Source organism: Phyllopteryx taeniolatus, chromosome 9 (genome assembly GCF_024500385.1).
Source record: "Phyllopteryx taeniolatus isolate TA_2022b chromosome 9, UOR_Ptae_1.2, whole genome shotgun sequence".
In the NCBI taxonomy this organism is placed as follows: Eukaryota; Metazoa; Chordata; class Actinopteri; order Syngnathiformes; family Syngnathidae; genus Phyllopteryx; species Phyllopteryx taeniolatus.
Window position 1 is genome coordinate 25810193 of NC_084510.1, and position 16334 is coordinate 25826526.

General features: G+C 44.3%; 1 protein-coding gene across 5 annotated transcripts in view; it reads right to left on the reverse strand.

Annotated features, from left to right (window-relative positions):
• The window catches only part of ephb2b (eph receptor B2b), a 139787-nt gene that overhangs the window by 70219 nt on the left and 53234 nt on the right, over window positions 1–16334 (reverse strand). For all 5 annotated transcript variants that reach the window (XM_061785267.1, XM_061785265.1, XM_061785263.1 and 2 more), the window contains exons 2-3: window positions 14875–14954; window positions 2991–3675 (exon numbers count right to left, since the gene is read on the reverse strand). In XM_061785267.1, coding sequence (XP_061641251.1) covers window positions 2991–3675; window positions 14875–14954 — 765 coding nt within the window. The remainder of the gene's footprint in view (window positions 1–2990; window positions 3676–14874; window positions 14955–16334) is intronic.

A 16334-nucleotide genomic window follows, 5' to 3' on the forward strand; every position in this document is an offset into this window, starting at 1 on the left:
ACTGAATCCAGATTAAAGTCACCAATAGCCTGACTATCGGATGTCTCTAAAAGATTATCCTGAGCGATTAGCCTGTGGCTGTGTTAAGTTTGATTTGTTTTCCTCCCCGATCTGCTCAGGGCTGACGATCACCAATAACGTTCAATGTTCAATATTTACAATCGCAAATCCTTGTGGGTGAGGTGACGTTAAATGGAATGATAGCCAGTTCGTAAGCGAGCCATTGTAGCGTGGATTCAGCTGATGTCGCAGCATGTTCTGCACTGCGAGGACATGAAATCCGATCAATGTGTTGTCTCTGTTGAGCGGAAAACAATGACTTGAATAATCCAATTTAGCACCAAAAGAGCAGCGTGACGAAACGCGTCCTCAGAGACTTACACAGAGGTCACAAAAACAAGCGGACCGGCGTAATTATGCTGGGATGCCGACTCATTGCGGCGGAGCAGATTGCACATCCTCGTGTGTGCCCGCTATTGGCCTGAACTCCTCGAAGCGCTGGTGCCTGTTAGCATAGCAGTCAGAATGATTACACGGTTTGGTGGAGCTGCTGCTATAAATCAACTACGACACTAAATTGTACCAAGGGCTGTAACTGTAACCTAAAAATCACAGCTTAGTACCTCGGTTTGAAGCTCACGGCTCAGCTCGTGTTCCGAGAACAGATTTAAGGACTTTTGTAATGCAATGATAAAATACTAACGATATAGAACGGCTTAATTCTTTTACTTTTTAGGTTTTTAAGTTGAACATCAAGTTTTTGAACAAAGTCATATGAATGCTAAATAATGCCATAATGCCAAATAGCCACGACGACCACTAGACAGAAGCTGAGCCGCACTGTATTTGTTTACATAGCGGGACTAAAGCACAAGGCAATTCCACTGCTTGTCCCTCACTTTATATGTTCCACATGGGAACCCGTACAAATCTGTACTATACCCAACATTCCTTACCGAAAAATCCAAAAGTAGCATTTAAATCGGCCTGACATATTTACATGTACGTAACTTTGCTTTTTCCTTCCCAAAGTTTGTGGTTGGATGTGATGCGGCGCCCAGCACATTTGCCAATCCCGGTGAACACACACATACACGAATACACACACAAACACATTGGGGGGCGGGGGGGATGTGTTGTAATTACAGGGCAGAACACAGTCATCACGGGTGCAGGTGGGTGGTTTGTCGTGATGGCGGGATGCGTGCGGGTTACACGGCGTCATGCTGTTTCCAGCCAGCGAGGCCTCACGGCGAGTTAAACAACCGCCGCCGCCCGCCACGCCGTAGATAGGATAGGACGCACAGTTACATCGACGTTTTGAGACGTCCAATCAATGTGGGCTTCCAGTCGGGAAGGGAAAATGAAGGCCATTTGAAAAAGTAGCGTCTTTGTCCGCATGGAGACGAGCACAGACATTATTTCGACTTAAGTCAGGAGAATTTGCTACCTGCCTGGGTTAGTACAATAGCTTTAAAGGATTTAGAGTACAAAGACATTTTTTCTTTATTTCTTTTTCTTTTTTGCACTGATAGTATAGTAATAGTGGTACATGCTGCTTCCTTTCATACAGATGGCGCGGGTTTGATTCCTGGTCAGTGCCCCAAACCCAGCGACTGCGACCGAAAGCCACAACAACAACTAATGATTTATACTGTGGAAATCTGCAACATAGAGAGACCATATAAAACCTTTTTTTTTTTTTTTCCTCTCTCCACAGTTTTACCCCTCCCACACTTTAAACACATTGTAAAAATATCTGAAAAAAAAAAATTGCAAAAGTATCGAAAATAGTGTACGTCCTCTGGTGTCTGTGTATACGCATGTGCCTTTAAGTGTCTGGGAATGAGCTGTGGCCGACAGCAGCTCCTGTCTCAGTGTGATCAGTGTGTTCATGTCTTTCACTGTTCTAATGGCATCGATAAATTGCTAAAAAGCGCACTGGCGAACGTGGCTCACGTTTCCCACTTTATAAAAACCGATAAAAACGATACAAATTCAAAAATCGACGAAAATGCGATATAGCAGGGTTTCACTATTATTATGTTCCCTTACTTGTATTATTTGTCTTTGCTGGGTCAATGTCTTGATGTCTCAAAAGGGTTCTCTGTCAATTGACCGTCTGTTGTCGTACGAGAGCGGCTCCAACTACCGGAGACAAATTCCTTGTGTGTTTTTTGGACATACTTGGCAAATAAAGATGATTCTGATTCTGATATATGATGCGCGTGTGAGGTCCATTTTGAACACCCACTGGAGTCACCCAATTTGGTTGACCGAAAATAAAATTCAAACCTATTTCAGATCTGCATATTGGCACATGAAGCAAAACATTCCAGTTGGAGGAATAAAGAATCTGCGGTAAAGATAAAAATGTTAGTGCCGTGTCATTAAACCAAATGGTGCGAAGCCACTTTCCACCAAACGGTTCAGTTCAGTTGGCCACAGTTTGGAAGGTTAAAACGCTGATCTGGCTCGTGTTTGCAGCAGTCTGTGGTGTGTGGGCTAGCGATAGTGGCGTCAGCTATGTAAACAGCACGAGACAGTAACGAAAAAAAAAAAAGGACAACAATGGACAAGACAACAAAAATTAGACGCACTTTCTGTAAATGTTCCCATGCCCATCCCATTGTCCCGGAATTGACCATTTTGACCACAGGGGGGGTCCTTGGTTTAAGATGGAATTCGTGACGTAGCCCACTTGTTGGAACGCACGGTTGTCTATCACTAAGCTACACTAACACAGTAGTAAAGTCTGATTTTATTTTTTTTTTAAGAAGAAGAAGCCAAACTGGGAAGTGTAGCAGGCCATGTCCATTTTTACATCGGTAGCTGCAATTTCAGGAAATGAACCCTACACTAACAGAAATACAGATGAAATGAACAGTGCATCACGAAAAGCGGAGTGCAAATGAGCCTTTAGACTGTTACGATATCGAGAAGAAGTCTAAAACCACTCGACAGTAAAGAAAGAGCAAAGAAAGACGTACCTCGACACACCGTCCCGTTCTGCACCGCCTCGTTGCCAGCCTTGCACATGCATCGTCCAATGGGTACCATCCATTCTCCATCACCGTTGCAGTACAGCTTAATCGGCACGTCCACCTCCTCCGCGTTGGGGATGCAGACCCCTCGCGCCGCCACCAGCGAGGTGCTCTCAGCCCCGGAGAGGGTTTCCTGGAACAGCGCCCCGTTGGTGATGATGCGAGCGCACTTCCGGTAGAAGACACGGACGGCAATGAGGGACATGCAGCCACCGTAGTCCTGGAAGGCCAGGTAGAAGCCGTTTCGAGACACGGGGCCGAAGCTGCGGACCTCGGTGTTGATTTTCATCACCCTGCCGCCGAGGTCCACCTGGGAGAAGCTCTCGTCGGCCGCTATGGTGTCCACCTTGATCCAGGGGTTCTCCATCCAGGCCGGCGAGGTCCTGGTGGCCGTGTCAGCGTCCGACTCGTAATAGTAGAGGTTGAACGTCTCTTTGCAGGAGCCGGGAACATTGGGGATGCTGCTGCAGTCCCTAACGGAGAACTTCATCTCCACGTGAATCCTCTGCGCGCCGCGCCGCCGGATGTACTTAGTGCGCACCCAGTTGTTCTGGTTGTTGTCAAAAACGTTGCACACCTGGTAGGTCCGAATGGTATTCATGTTTTCGTCGTAACCGCTCACCTCCTCCCACTGTTGGAGAGACATAAAGGCAACATTAGCTTGTTCTGTCTTGAGTTCTGGCTACCACAGATTGGCTGATGCCCATGCCCTAATCTTTCCAACAGTTTCAACATTCTCCTTCATCTAGGTCATTTCATTCTCAGGGCACTGGATCAATCGCATTGCCTTTTTGGCTTGAAGGCAGCACCGCCACCATTTTGAATGGAATATTAACAAGGGAGTTTCCACCCAACAGCTCTTGTTGACAGACAATGGCGTCCCTGCAATACATCTTAACAATTGTCAATTTGCATTCCAAAAGAATTATACCATTTGTGGTTTTGGGGCGTGCATCTAACTTGGACCATAAATCGTCCCGTTTCCACCCCGAACATTCAGGCTCGTGCTGCCCTACCTATCACGAAGCATGCTCGGATGAGAGGTGAAACGTCTTCTAAGACCACCAGATCAGTCGACTCAATGCCCTACGAACAGTTTCAACCGTCTTCGACAGTCTCACTTTTTTATGGTTATTTATTGATTGTGGTAACGGACAGAATATCTGTCAAAAATGCATCTAAAAAGACAATATAAAACTTAAGATGTTCTTTTTATTGAGTGAAATAAGCAACGCAGTCGTAATTTTGGCTCCCACAGATTAGCTGGTGCACATGTCACAATTCCTCTTCGGAATTCTCAGTTTGTTGGGGAGCAAATATCTTTTCTGTAAAAATCCATTTTATATTGCTTTTTTGATAGATATGTTGTCCAGTATTACAATCCCTAAACAAAAATGATTTAAAAAAATGATAGGCTGTTCATTTCTTTGTAAATGAGCGAACCAACTTCAAGTCAGCAAGGGGATCCAACAATTACGACCCCAACTGTACATAAACACTGCATGTGCAGTCCCACTATAAAGAGATGGAAAGGTCGACATGCTTCTCGTTATGATTCAACGGTAATAAACCCCCACCGATGTCTGTTTTCTACCAATAACGCATTTGTTACTGTGCACACTTTGAAAAATGTAATTATCGGCGCGTAATCAGCTTAAGGCGACGTTGTCATTAAATTGATTACGTGGTGCAAAGAAACATCACATCTCTACATGACAGAGAGTCTGCCAAAAGAGGAACCAAATGAAAACCAGCTTTTTTCCCCAGTTTGTGCTTTCTGAGCCCAGAGGCTCTGTTGGCACGTTAAACCCCTTTGCGCGTCTTTGAACTTTGCACCCATTAATGTGATCAAGCTGATAAGGTCATTTTCAACAATGAATATATAAACAAGGAAACAAAAGTAGCGTGCGGCCCGCCGCCATTGCGCAATGATTGCAGATAGCTTCTTAGCTTTGCAGGAAGTTTATTACTGTATGCCATTAGCCCGAAATGATATTTTAAATATTTGTGTTGCTTTCATGATATTGCAATAATCGTCTTTATTGCGTATAATACCTTATATATATATATATAAATATATATATATAATATTTGATTGTTTTCATTATTGCCTTTTAATACTGTCCAATATATGTCATACTATTACATCCATCAATCAATCTTTTATACAGCTTTTCCTCATTCAAGTTGCAGGTGAGTTGGAGCCTATCCCTGCTGACCTCTGGCAAGAGAAGCGGGATCCACCCTGGATTGGTCACCAATCAATGACAGGGCAAATCCATAATTCAATTGTCTTCATCGGGGTCGCGGGTGAGCAGAGTCTATAACGGTTAACTTTTGGCGGGAGAAGCGGGATCCACCCTGGACTGGTTGCCAATCAGTCCACATCCATCCTTCCATTTTCTCTACTGTTTCAAACGTACTCCACTCTATTTCTATTTGATAGATAAAGGGCATAAAAAAACCAATCCATGAAGGGTGGCCAATTCATCGACTGTATATGATGTTGAGTTTTTAGCCAAGTCAATCTGCAGTGATGTCACGATCCGTGCCACAAACGTTGGCGGACATGTCTTGAGTATATTTTGAGGCTGACAACACAGTTAAAGATGAAACGCAAGCTCCTGCTTCATCTTTGACGCCAGGCGGAGTTAACAGCGTGTACCTTTTTTCTTTTTTCCCCTTGTCCGGAAAGGACTGTGATTTGTTACATCGTGCGCTATAGTTGTCAGACGGAGGTTGATAATTATAGCTCCGCTGAGGCTCTTTTTTCCACTTTAGTGTTCACTGAAGCTGCAGCGTGTGTTTGACCCGCCTGCTATTACGCGGGTCAAATTGAAACATTTTTACATAAGACTTCTTCTGCTTGGTTTAATACATGAAATCAACGTTTACAATGACAAAGGTTTCTTTCGCAATCGGCGAGAGGGAACGCACTAAATATGAGGAGGCGGGTAGGTTGGTGGGGCGGGGATCAATTTATGTCAGTATCACAATTTTTTTCGTTTGAAATGATTGAATTATTTAAAAGAAGAGGAAATGACCCAGATGAGATGTGCATTTTTGGGGTACATTTTTTTGGGAGGGGGGGGCGGTCATGATATGTATAGACTTTTGACGTCATCATCAGCCAACTTTTTCTCAAAGTCTGGTGTTAAAAAACACAAATTTACAAAACAGGGGGGGGGGATTGTTTTCATTTCTGACAGTTTTGGTTTTGATAATTAAATCTGCTCCAGGTCAATTTGAACCAAAACTATTACTGCTGATCATAACAGGCGGGTTAACAATGTGATATCAACAACTTTGGTTGGGATTTTCTTCCTTTCCGTTTCTGTCCCTTTTGGATAATCAAACATTGACTCGGGAACGTTATTGCTCTTCCTGAGAGACCAACATAACCGGAGGAATAATAATGAGATAAAAACTGTTTATTGGGATTTTGTTTTCCCCATTTCTGAGTTTAGGATAATTAAACATACTATAGGGTCAAATCGACCTGGTAATATTTTTGCTGTTCCTTAGAAATGAACATAAAAGCATAAATAATGAGACTGAAAATCTATATTACTTGGGATATGTTTTTTTTAGTTTGTGACACTTTTGTATTATCAAACATGCCCGGGTCAGACTGACCCAGAACATTAATACTGATCTTGAGGGTTAAAAAGGAGTTTGTTTGTTTTTTTTCATGATAGCGTGCTGATGAAATTATTCCGCGCTCCACCGTCAGCCAGTATTAATGTTTACCATTGCGTTTGCTTTAATTGGAAAAACTATTCTCATACTGTAATTCCTTCCGGAGACGCTGAACTTGAAGTCACTGTGCTTTTACATCAGATTCGGGGGTTGGGGGAAATGGGTCAGATGTGCCCACGATCAACTTTCATCGTAAAGGTTTTATTTATGATTTTGCGTCCCATCAGTTCTGCAAATTAGAATCCGGGAAGATGGCTGAAAAAAACAACAACAAACGATATTTCTTTTGATCCACGTTCGAGCCCATGCTTCTTGCCTGACGTGACACTCTGCTCCCTCCGGGCGACCTCTCAACTGACATTGCTGCGTCTTTTGTACCTAAATAGAGCACGTACTATAATGGCTTACTGGCACGGTGAAAAGCTTCTTTTCACTTCAGGCAAATCCCGAGAAACATCAATCACAGCCAGAGCAACGCGCAGAATATTCCGCCGGGCGACCGCATGAAGAATTATCGAATTTACCCCTGGAGTCTGGTCTGCATTTTGCCCACCAAAGCGAGACCTCTTTCTCTCGGTCTCTCTCTATTTCTCTGGCTGTTTCTTTCGACGTACGGGCTGCAGATGTCTTCAGGCCCCCTTGGCCGCCGATCAAGGGCATCGACTTTAAACGCCATGCTCTGGAACCGCCGAACAGGTCGCAACCTTGACCTCGACATCTCAGCCCGAGGAAAACGAAAAGAGGGGGAAAAAAGAGTTTCTAAACCCCAGAGAGCCGCTTTGCATCAGCTGCAGCCGCTCCACTTCACAGCTGATATAATCTCTCAAATTAGAGCCCACTTAGCGAGGACTCTGACACATTTTGACGGCGGCCGGGGAGGGGAAAGTCAGACCCTCTCGTTACAAAAACTGGCATTCCATCAAACGCTCGCCGTCTAATTAGAACGGCTCAACTCCTTTATTCCCATGTCCTAATTAATCACTGTTGAGTGTGATGCTCGGCTTGGCCCGGACCATTTCCAGGGCGAAAACTAAACGAAAGAAAGGGACACATGCCGCTGGGTGATAATACAAATACCGATAAGGACAAACTTGTTTAGCGAGATCGGAAAACTTGAAAGCCTTTGTCTGACAAGGAACATAGTTGCTAACTTGGGTGGTCAACCTCACTTTATTGAAAGCAATACTGTAGAATCAGGATTGCAGTTTTTTTTTTTTTAAATATGTAAGCAGATATAAGGGCAGGACAGTGGACTGGTGGTTAACATGTTTGCCTCACAGTTCTGAGATTTTGGGGGTTCAACTTTTGGAGCGTTTGCATGAGTTTCCCAAGGAGTCCCAAGGAGAAGCGACCCAACAGCAACTGCGGAGGAGAACGAGGGCAACAAGAAAGCAGGAGGGCCTCAGCAATACCGAGACTGTGGAGTGCAATCTGAGAAATGCGTTGATTTCTCGCAGTCTATCCACAAACGTAAGCCAGTGGTGGTTTACATCACTCATATTAGATAAGCCTGAAAAACTCCAACTGAGCAGGTACTAAATATAGTACCTCGTAATCATATCCGGTTCCGCCAGTGGGAAATTTATGAAGGACCCCTGGAAATGTTCAAAAATGACCATAAAATGTATGCTTCAAACCAAAACGGTAGACTTCCTGTGTCTCGTCAGGCATGGCTTCTTGAGACTTTTTGAGGGTCTACCTATGATAGACATGTCTACCAATTTACATGTTTCTAAGTAAAACTGGCTTTGGGGGCTGAATTTTGGAGCAATGTTATTGGAAGTTCGTGTTTCAGGTCATCAAGCTTCGCTGCCAAACAAAAATGGACGACTTCCTGTGTCTTTTTGGGCACGACCTCTTGTGGGTCTACTCATGACAGACGTGTCAATCAAATTCCATGTTTCTAAGTCAGACTAGCTTCGGGGGCTGAATTGTTTAGTTATGTTATTGGAATTTTGGGTTTTAGGGCAATTCATCAAACTTTTTTGGGGGGGTCTACTCATGTTTGATGTGTTTAGTAAATTCCATGCTTCTAAGTGAACCTGCCTTCTGGGGGGCTGAATTTTGTTTTTAACCCTAGCAGATGCAAATTTTTACCATGGTGAATTTGTTGAGTTTTTGAGTGTGGCGAACGCCTCGGAATGTTCATTTATTTTGTGCCTCCGAACAGGATATTTTTTTTTTTTTACTCCCAGGCACACATCATCATCGCAGGTCATGAGCAGCCATTGACCTTCCCACTTGCTGATGAGCGGCGGGGAAGCCGAGGTCCAATTAAACAAGAGCGGACCATCTGCGGCTCACGGGATGCTCGTATTGGGACACAAACTAATACACAGACAGGTGGGGGTTACTGGGGAGAAGCAGTCGCGGTCATGCGGGAGGGGGACGGGCTTTGGGTGCAAAAAAAAAAACCAACCCCAAACAAAATGTGTTGTGATGGAGGGCCTCTTTTTGTCCTGTCACAGCCCCTTTGGCCCGCTTTCATCACAGTCAGTGGAGGGAAGCAAATGGGGCATAATAAGAGCCTAACGATCAAGCGCCAAGTGTGAAATTAGAAGAAACGTCTTCATTTTCACAGCTTTTGGCTCAGGAGTGTTGCGAGAGGGTGGTCATGTGTTTTAAGCGGCCGAAGTGGAGGTAACGCCGGTGGTGCACGTCGCCACGCGTTAGTCTGAGCCCTTGAGGTCCTCACATGGGGACAGAAGCAGAAACTGGTTTATTCTGGGGCAGTGTTTGTTCCACTTTTTAGGACCTTGTCCCGCCTAAGTGTTACTGCGACCGGCTGTTAATTGTTCAGTTTGATGTCATATAAGTGATCATGTGTAGTTGGTGTGGATGCAAGTTTGCTCTAAGATACTAATCACTTTTCTCTTTTAGTTTTTCCCCACGCAAACACACACAAAGAAGAACAAATCAAGATTTGTTGTTTTTCTAACCAATGTAGACACATTCTATTCTATTTCTTTCTTTTTTTTTCATGTCTTGATGGTGACATACATGTATCGCAGCAGAAACGAATGTGCCCTCGCGCCTCCTTTTTTCATGGCAAATTCTCAAAATGATGGTGGCAAGTTCCACTCCCAGGTGAAAAAGCTTGCCAATTTCACATATGTGTCGAGGATAGCTGCTTCCGAGGGGCACTATTAGGCAAATTCCCTAATTGGAGAGTAGGAGCCTTAGAATTCACCCAAAACGTCTGCTTCAAAAAACTTTGCGTACCATTTCAAACATAGGCCCTTCACACTTTTTCATGTGTCCTGTTATGATTGACATGTCCACCGAATTTCGGGTAAAACTAATGTACGGCACTATTTTTTTTTTTTTTTTGTTGTTGGAGACTTGGAATTCTCCCAAAATGTCTGCTCCAAACCAAAATAGCCAACTTCATTTACCATTTCGGACATGGGTCCTTGAAACTTTTTTCCGCGTCCTGATATGGTAAAAATGTCCACCAAATTTCATGTAGATCAGTTCAACTAGTTTCGTGGGACGATTTCTTCTCACTTTCCAGGATGTTTTACTGAGCGAGCTTCGGGGGTGTTGTGTTCCTGATTGTACAATGTATATATTTTTAAAAGGATGCCTGTTTTTTTGGGGGGGGGGGGGAATGCAAGCTTTCAGGCATGATGAAGGACCCCCAAATGATGATTCAATTGTCAAAAGAATAATTTGTCTCGCTACCATGTGTGGTGTCATGTTACCGAGATACTGTAGGTCATCTAAAGTATGTTATGTGCTGCAGACTACAGCGGGCACGTTGCGTTCGTACATCTGCTTCGTAGCGATAAAGGAATCCGGCAGCTGTGCGAACGCACTCCCAACACAATTTGTTTTTTTTTTTTATTTATGTAAAAGTCGGCCAGTTGGTGATTGCACCGTGTTGGCGCCTGCTCTGTGAATTTCAATGAAGCGACGCACCACTCCGAGTGCCACCGATGCTACATCATCGCTGACAGACGTAAATCAATTATTCACATCGCTCCATTTTCCTCGGGGGATGACTCTCTTTGCATCAATAACACACACCTCTAAAGCCGCAGTTCGGAACTATTTGTCTCTGGTTTTCGCTCACAGGCTGTCCAAGCGTCATTTGTGGTCAGTGCAAATAGTTTGTAGTTAACTTGCATTTGTCAAATGAAAGGCAAGACACATTTTTACACAGTTATCTGTGTTTCGCTCCTGCGAGTTGAAGACGTTTTAGTTTAGTCCCAAAGACTTATCGTGAAAAAAGAAAACGGCACGACATGACTCCTTTAACAAACATGTCCCGACAAACTTCCTCTGTATTTTTGTGTTGCGTCTTCCTGAGAGACGCCAAGATTTACGGCGCTACAGTGCATTACGCCGTGATTAAAAGCAAACCCGAAGACGCCATCTCGCCTGGTGGGAGACCTCGGTCGCGCTTCCACATTAGCTCGCTGCCGCTGGGCCGCATGCCCGTCGGTCGCTAAGTGGCCGCCGTTGACAGCTTGACTTAAGCTCATAGAAGGGCGGAGAGTGGGTCACAGGGTCTCCACCCCACTTTAGAAGAACACATTGGCCACTTAAGTCTGCGATGCTTGATTGCGCCTCACAAGAAACGTGTCCTATTCTCAATCGTATGCGTGATCTGCGCAAGCTAGGTTATTTGTTGCAAAGTTACCAATCTGTGGAGATAGTTGGAGATGTCGTTACGTGTGTGGTGTGTTGTGTCGATCATCCCGAAGTGACCACATATTTTAGGAGCTTCAAGCGCATTTGTGTCCATTTTCTTTATTATGTGTGGGGTCCTTTTAAATCAAATTGGTTAAGATGTTTAAAAATTCATGTGCGTACCAGACTACATGAAGCAAAAAAAAAACCCCAAAAATGTCTTTTTTTTTTTTTTTTTGTCCTCTGGATGTCACCCAAGCAAAACTGCAAACTTTGTGCATACTTAAAAAACCTAAAATATGCCGTCTGCGCCAGTTAGCCAGCGTGGGTGTCAGCAGCATCCCCACACCGCCCAGGGACATAATGAGCTTCATGTACATTTTCCACCGGTTGTCAGTGTGTTTGGGGTTAAGTTTGGCTGTCATTTTTGTAGAATTAAAAGGAAGATTCATACGAGAAGCGCTGCGGGCGCCATAATAAAAAAACACAGGAAGGAAAATTCCTACGTGGCTAATTTGACATTTTAATGTATCATAACGCGGGAGTAGAATAACGCCAACTGACAGAACATTTCTGACTTCATTTTCTGCTCATACGTGTTTGCCTTTCCATCGTGCCGCAAAGTATCTGGTGTCACGTCGGGATGAATTTCATGAAGCTTGCGAAGCGCTTGGCTGGGATGTTACCGATCCGCCGGTTGAGCCCCTGGAACCCGGCAGATACGTGCACGTGGTGTGTTCGTGTGTGAATATGTGGCTGCTTTGCCACCTGTTGCGCTTGGGCCTCAGGGTGACGAGCTCCGCGCATCGCGCTCACGCTCACGCTCCCTTTGCTTTAAGTCAAGCAAAATGTTAAAGAACAATAAGGTACTGTGGTGCCTGGAGATACCGGTTCAATACATTTGTTTTTTTATTTTCCCCATTGAAATGAATCGAAATTCTTTTAATCCATTCCAGCCTGCCGCCCCAAAATGAAACAAAAATGAAAGTTTTTTTTTTTTTTTTCTTTACAAAAACATACAGTAATACTGACATAATTAAATAGAATTTAAAATAATTGAACTGTTTTCGTTACACTGTACATCAATTGAATGGCCATTGTGCCGCTCCTTCTGGTGTCCCCGCCTTGGCCACCTGGGGGCAGTATGAGACAGACAGACGGAAATACTGTACGTAGAGATGTCTTCAGCTTCTCACAGCTACTCAGTACTGCAGTAATATTAGTTGTTCTTCATAGAGGATAAAGAATATGTGTATTTCTACATGTGTTGCTGCACTGTTTGTGTTCAAATATCAGTTGCTTCACGGGTTATCACAAATCATTCAATTCTATTCCTGTGCCTATGGAGTTTCTCATTATGCGACACAGCATGTCATTGTCTTTGTTTCGTGTTTAGTTTGAGAGTAACCTTCAGCTGAAAGTTGCAAAAAAACAGCTTGAAGCCTCTTTTTTTTTTGGGAAGAAGATTTACTAATTATATCTGACCAAACTGCTGCTTGTTGTGAAGTGAGCTGAGTCACTACCACCATGAGTTTGCAATCAAGTCAAAGCGTAAAAAAAAAAAAAAGGAGCCTAATGACGGCTCGTATCTCAGGAAACTTGTTCGTCTGGTCCCTCGTATCGCAAGGCACGAATGTACATGGTAATACTTACCCCTCTGAAAACAACAATATGATGATAAGAAGGGGAAAAAATAATCCCCATGAACATAATATTATTATACAGAACATTTGCACAAATAAAGGCCCAATAAAAAAGTTAAAAGAGGTCGGACACTGCTGGATAAATAAACGTCCCTGGCCATGATATGAGGAAATGCGGTCGTGAATATAACTGACAGACGCCGGCGATGGTGGGAGAAAAAGGAAGCCGTTACACCGCGTTGCTTGTCGGGAGCAGCAGGAAGGCGACAGCGGGCGTTCACGGGATGGAGGAAGATGAAGAACATCTTTAAAGTTGTATCATGGAACCGTCGAAGGCCAGCCTCTCCGGCACGACGGGCGCTAATTCAAACCATCTTTGTTACAAACCACAGAAGCGTAAATAATTGAGAAAAATTGGCAACGGGGGTTTTTTGTTTTTTGGGGAAGCTCCAGCAAATAAGTTGACATCTTCTCTCTTTTTGGTCCCATCTTAAAGAAGTCGCAGAAAACGAAGCGAGGCCGAGACGCTGGTTTTGGCGCGCCTGCACGCCTTGCCTGTCTTGCATGTGGCCGCCAGGAATGCGGGATTCCTGGCAGCCTCGGTGGAAACCTTAAGCATCAAACGGCGCCGTCGCCTCCGAAGCATCGCGTCCAAGCGGCTGGCGCATAAGCAAACTATTTAGCTCTCAAGTCTGTGATGGTTCAATGGGTCACAGCGGGGATCATTAATGCAAAAACAAACCGCATAAACACAACAAATAACTCCGAAGTTGCCTCACTCCAAGAAAAGGTAAAAAAAATGAAAAAATGAAAACATTTAAATTAAATTTAAAAACACCCCCCATGCCAGTTTGACCAATCCACAAGAAATTGGGTAGACATGCTTGAAATTGAACATGAAGTCGGCCATTTTGGTTTGAGGAAGCCATTTTGGCTTAATTCCAGGGTTCATACTTTGACAAGCCCTAATAGCCCCAATCCGAACGAGGCATCCTAGACAGATGGGCGATGCTAAATTGCCAACTTTTCTAATGTGGGCAGAGCATCTCGTTAAAATGTCATCATCATTTCGATTTACCAGCTTCACGCTCCTTGTATGGGTTCTCATTTTGTACTTTTTTTTCCCCACCACTTCACTCGAATGGCGGCGTATCTGATGTTCGCGTCAACACACAACAACAACAACATCGACCAAGCGACTGTTCGTAACTAAAAAAAAAAAAAAACATGCAAGTTGTGGTACTCGTAAGTCAAGGTGTTGTATTCCCGACTTCAGCCCTCAGGTAGACCAGATCGTGCTGCCGCTTCGATCTGGGGGGGGAAAAAATATTTTCCTAATATCGTGAGAAAACAGATAATCGTGATCATTTTTGTCAAGATAATCATGATGTGACATTTACAGACCGTTTCATCTCTTAACATTGAAAGAAATAATCAATTGTTGATTTTGAAATGCATTGATGAAAGGACATTTTGTCAAAAGACCATCTCTAGTTAAGATTGATCCAATTACACACGATGCACGCATTCATGAACAAGCCGAGATCAACAACTTGACTTGGTGTCGTTCTCTATTAGGTCGACAAGTGAAGCTACGTTGCTGCGCAGTCCCCCTCAAAACACCCACCGGGCTCGTCCTTTGGTCGCTTCCCGGCTCATGGATTCAACTTTGACCTCAGAGTGAGAAACCCAAACAGTGGCGCAGAGCAACAAGTGCATTTGTCATGGGGATTGAACAAACTTACACAAACTTTACAAAAAGCAGAGGGTGACCACACACACACACACACACACACACACACGACTTTTGACACTTTTTCGCAAATGATGCAACTGCGGACGAAGTGACTCACGCTGTTGTCGCTGGATCCCGACACCGGATAGACGGTCCAGCCGAGCTCGGCTGTGGCTGTGGTGGAGTCCATGAGCGTCTCTGCGGAAAGACGGACAGACGGAGGTCAGGATGACTCGGATTTACGGCGACCGCCTGATTGCCATCTATGGCGCTTCATCGAGCGCGCAATTAAAAGCCTCCCGGATCGGCTCCGGTTTGAACACAAGCACACCATACAAGAGTCGGGATTGTTGTTTTTATGGGTTTGTTAATTCTTACTTTGGTGAGAAGCCGCAGATTGGTTATGTTACGAGCTGGAGAAAAATGAAGAGGCCTGGCAATCATCTTTCATATCCTTTTCTGTGTATTCTAGTTCAGAATGCATTTCATCCATGATCTCATGTAAATTTAAGATTTGGAAACTCGTGTATTTCAAAATGCATTCGATTAGGCTGTAATTAGTTGATTAGGCTTTAGTAAAACACACTAAAACCAATTCAAATGTAGGTCCACATATGCTGAGCAGTTAAAAAGAGTTTAAAAAAAAAAAAAAAAAAAAGTCAATTGCTCCTCTTGCCAATTATTCAGGAGCACTGGCAACTTGCAAAATAGAAATAAACACGACAATGAGCCGCGGTTAAGTGTGGCATCTTGCTACATCCACCATTTATTTCATTGTGCCTTTTAATCTTCCATTGTAATTTTGCTATGCTTGATTTGATTTGATTTTTTTATTTCCAATAATGCATTCCAAAAAATTAGCTGAGAAGGCCGCAAATAGCCAAGCATTTGGACACTCGTGTCCGATAAGGCTGCCTGGCCTTTTTTGTGACAGCGGTGACATATTCACATTTGTTTCCTCTTCAAATGACAGAAAGGCGCAAACGACGGCATTAACGACGATGTGACCTTCACTGAGAAGTGATCTATTCCACACAAATGCCAATCACAGCAGCTTTAAAGCGTCCCTGACAGATGGGGAGTCTCGTCAGACATTTGACTTTGTCGGGGGGCTCGGGAGAAAAAAAACAAGCTGGTGAAACCAATCGGAGGCCGGCGTGCACGCTGCGGATTATGTGGTGAAAAGAAACACCTCCAGTAATTGGGGTCAAAGAGAACGGGCATCCTGTCTGCCATGAGGTCCTCCGCGGCCCGCATTCCGCTCGCTTGACCCGGCTGTCTGTCATCTGCCGCTCGGACCATTCATGTTGTCACCTGCCCCTCCGCAGCCCCCCGGAGCCGTGGCCCTCGCGGCCTCTTCGCTGTTCCCCGCTTGCAAACACCTCGACGGCTCCTTAACGAACGTCGCCCCCTGATTAGGCCTGTTTCATTCTACGGAGACGCGCTGCTGTGACCCCAAAATGCCGAATAGGGATTATAAGACACTATAAGATACAAACGTGAAGTCAAAGGTGGCAGCAGTCTTGGGGCAAGCCAAGTTGGAACTGTTCATACTCCTACAGTATTTGCGTTAGCGGT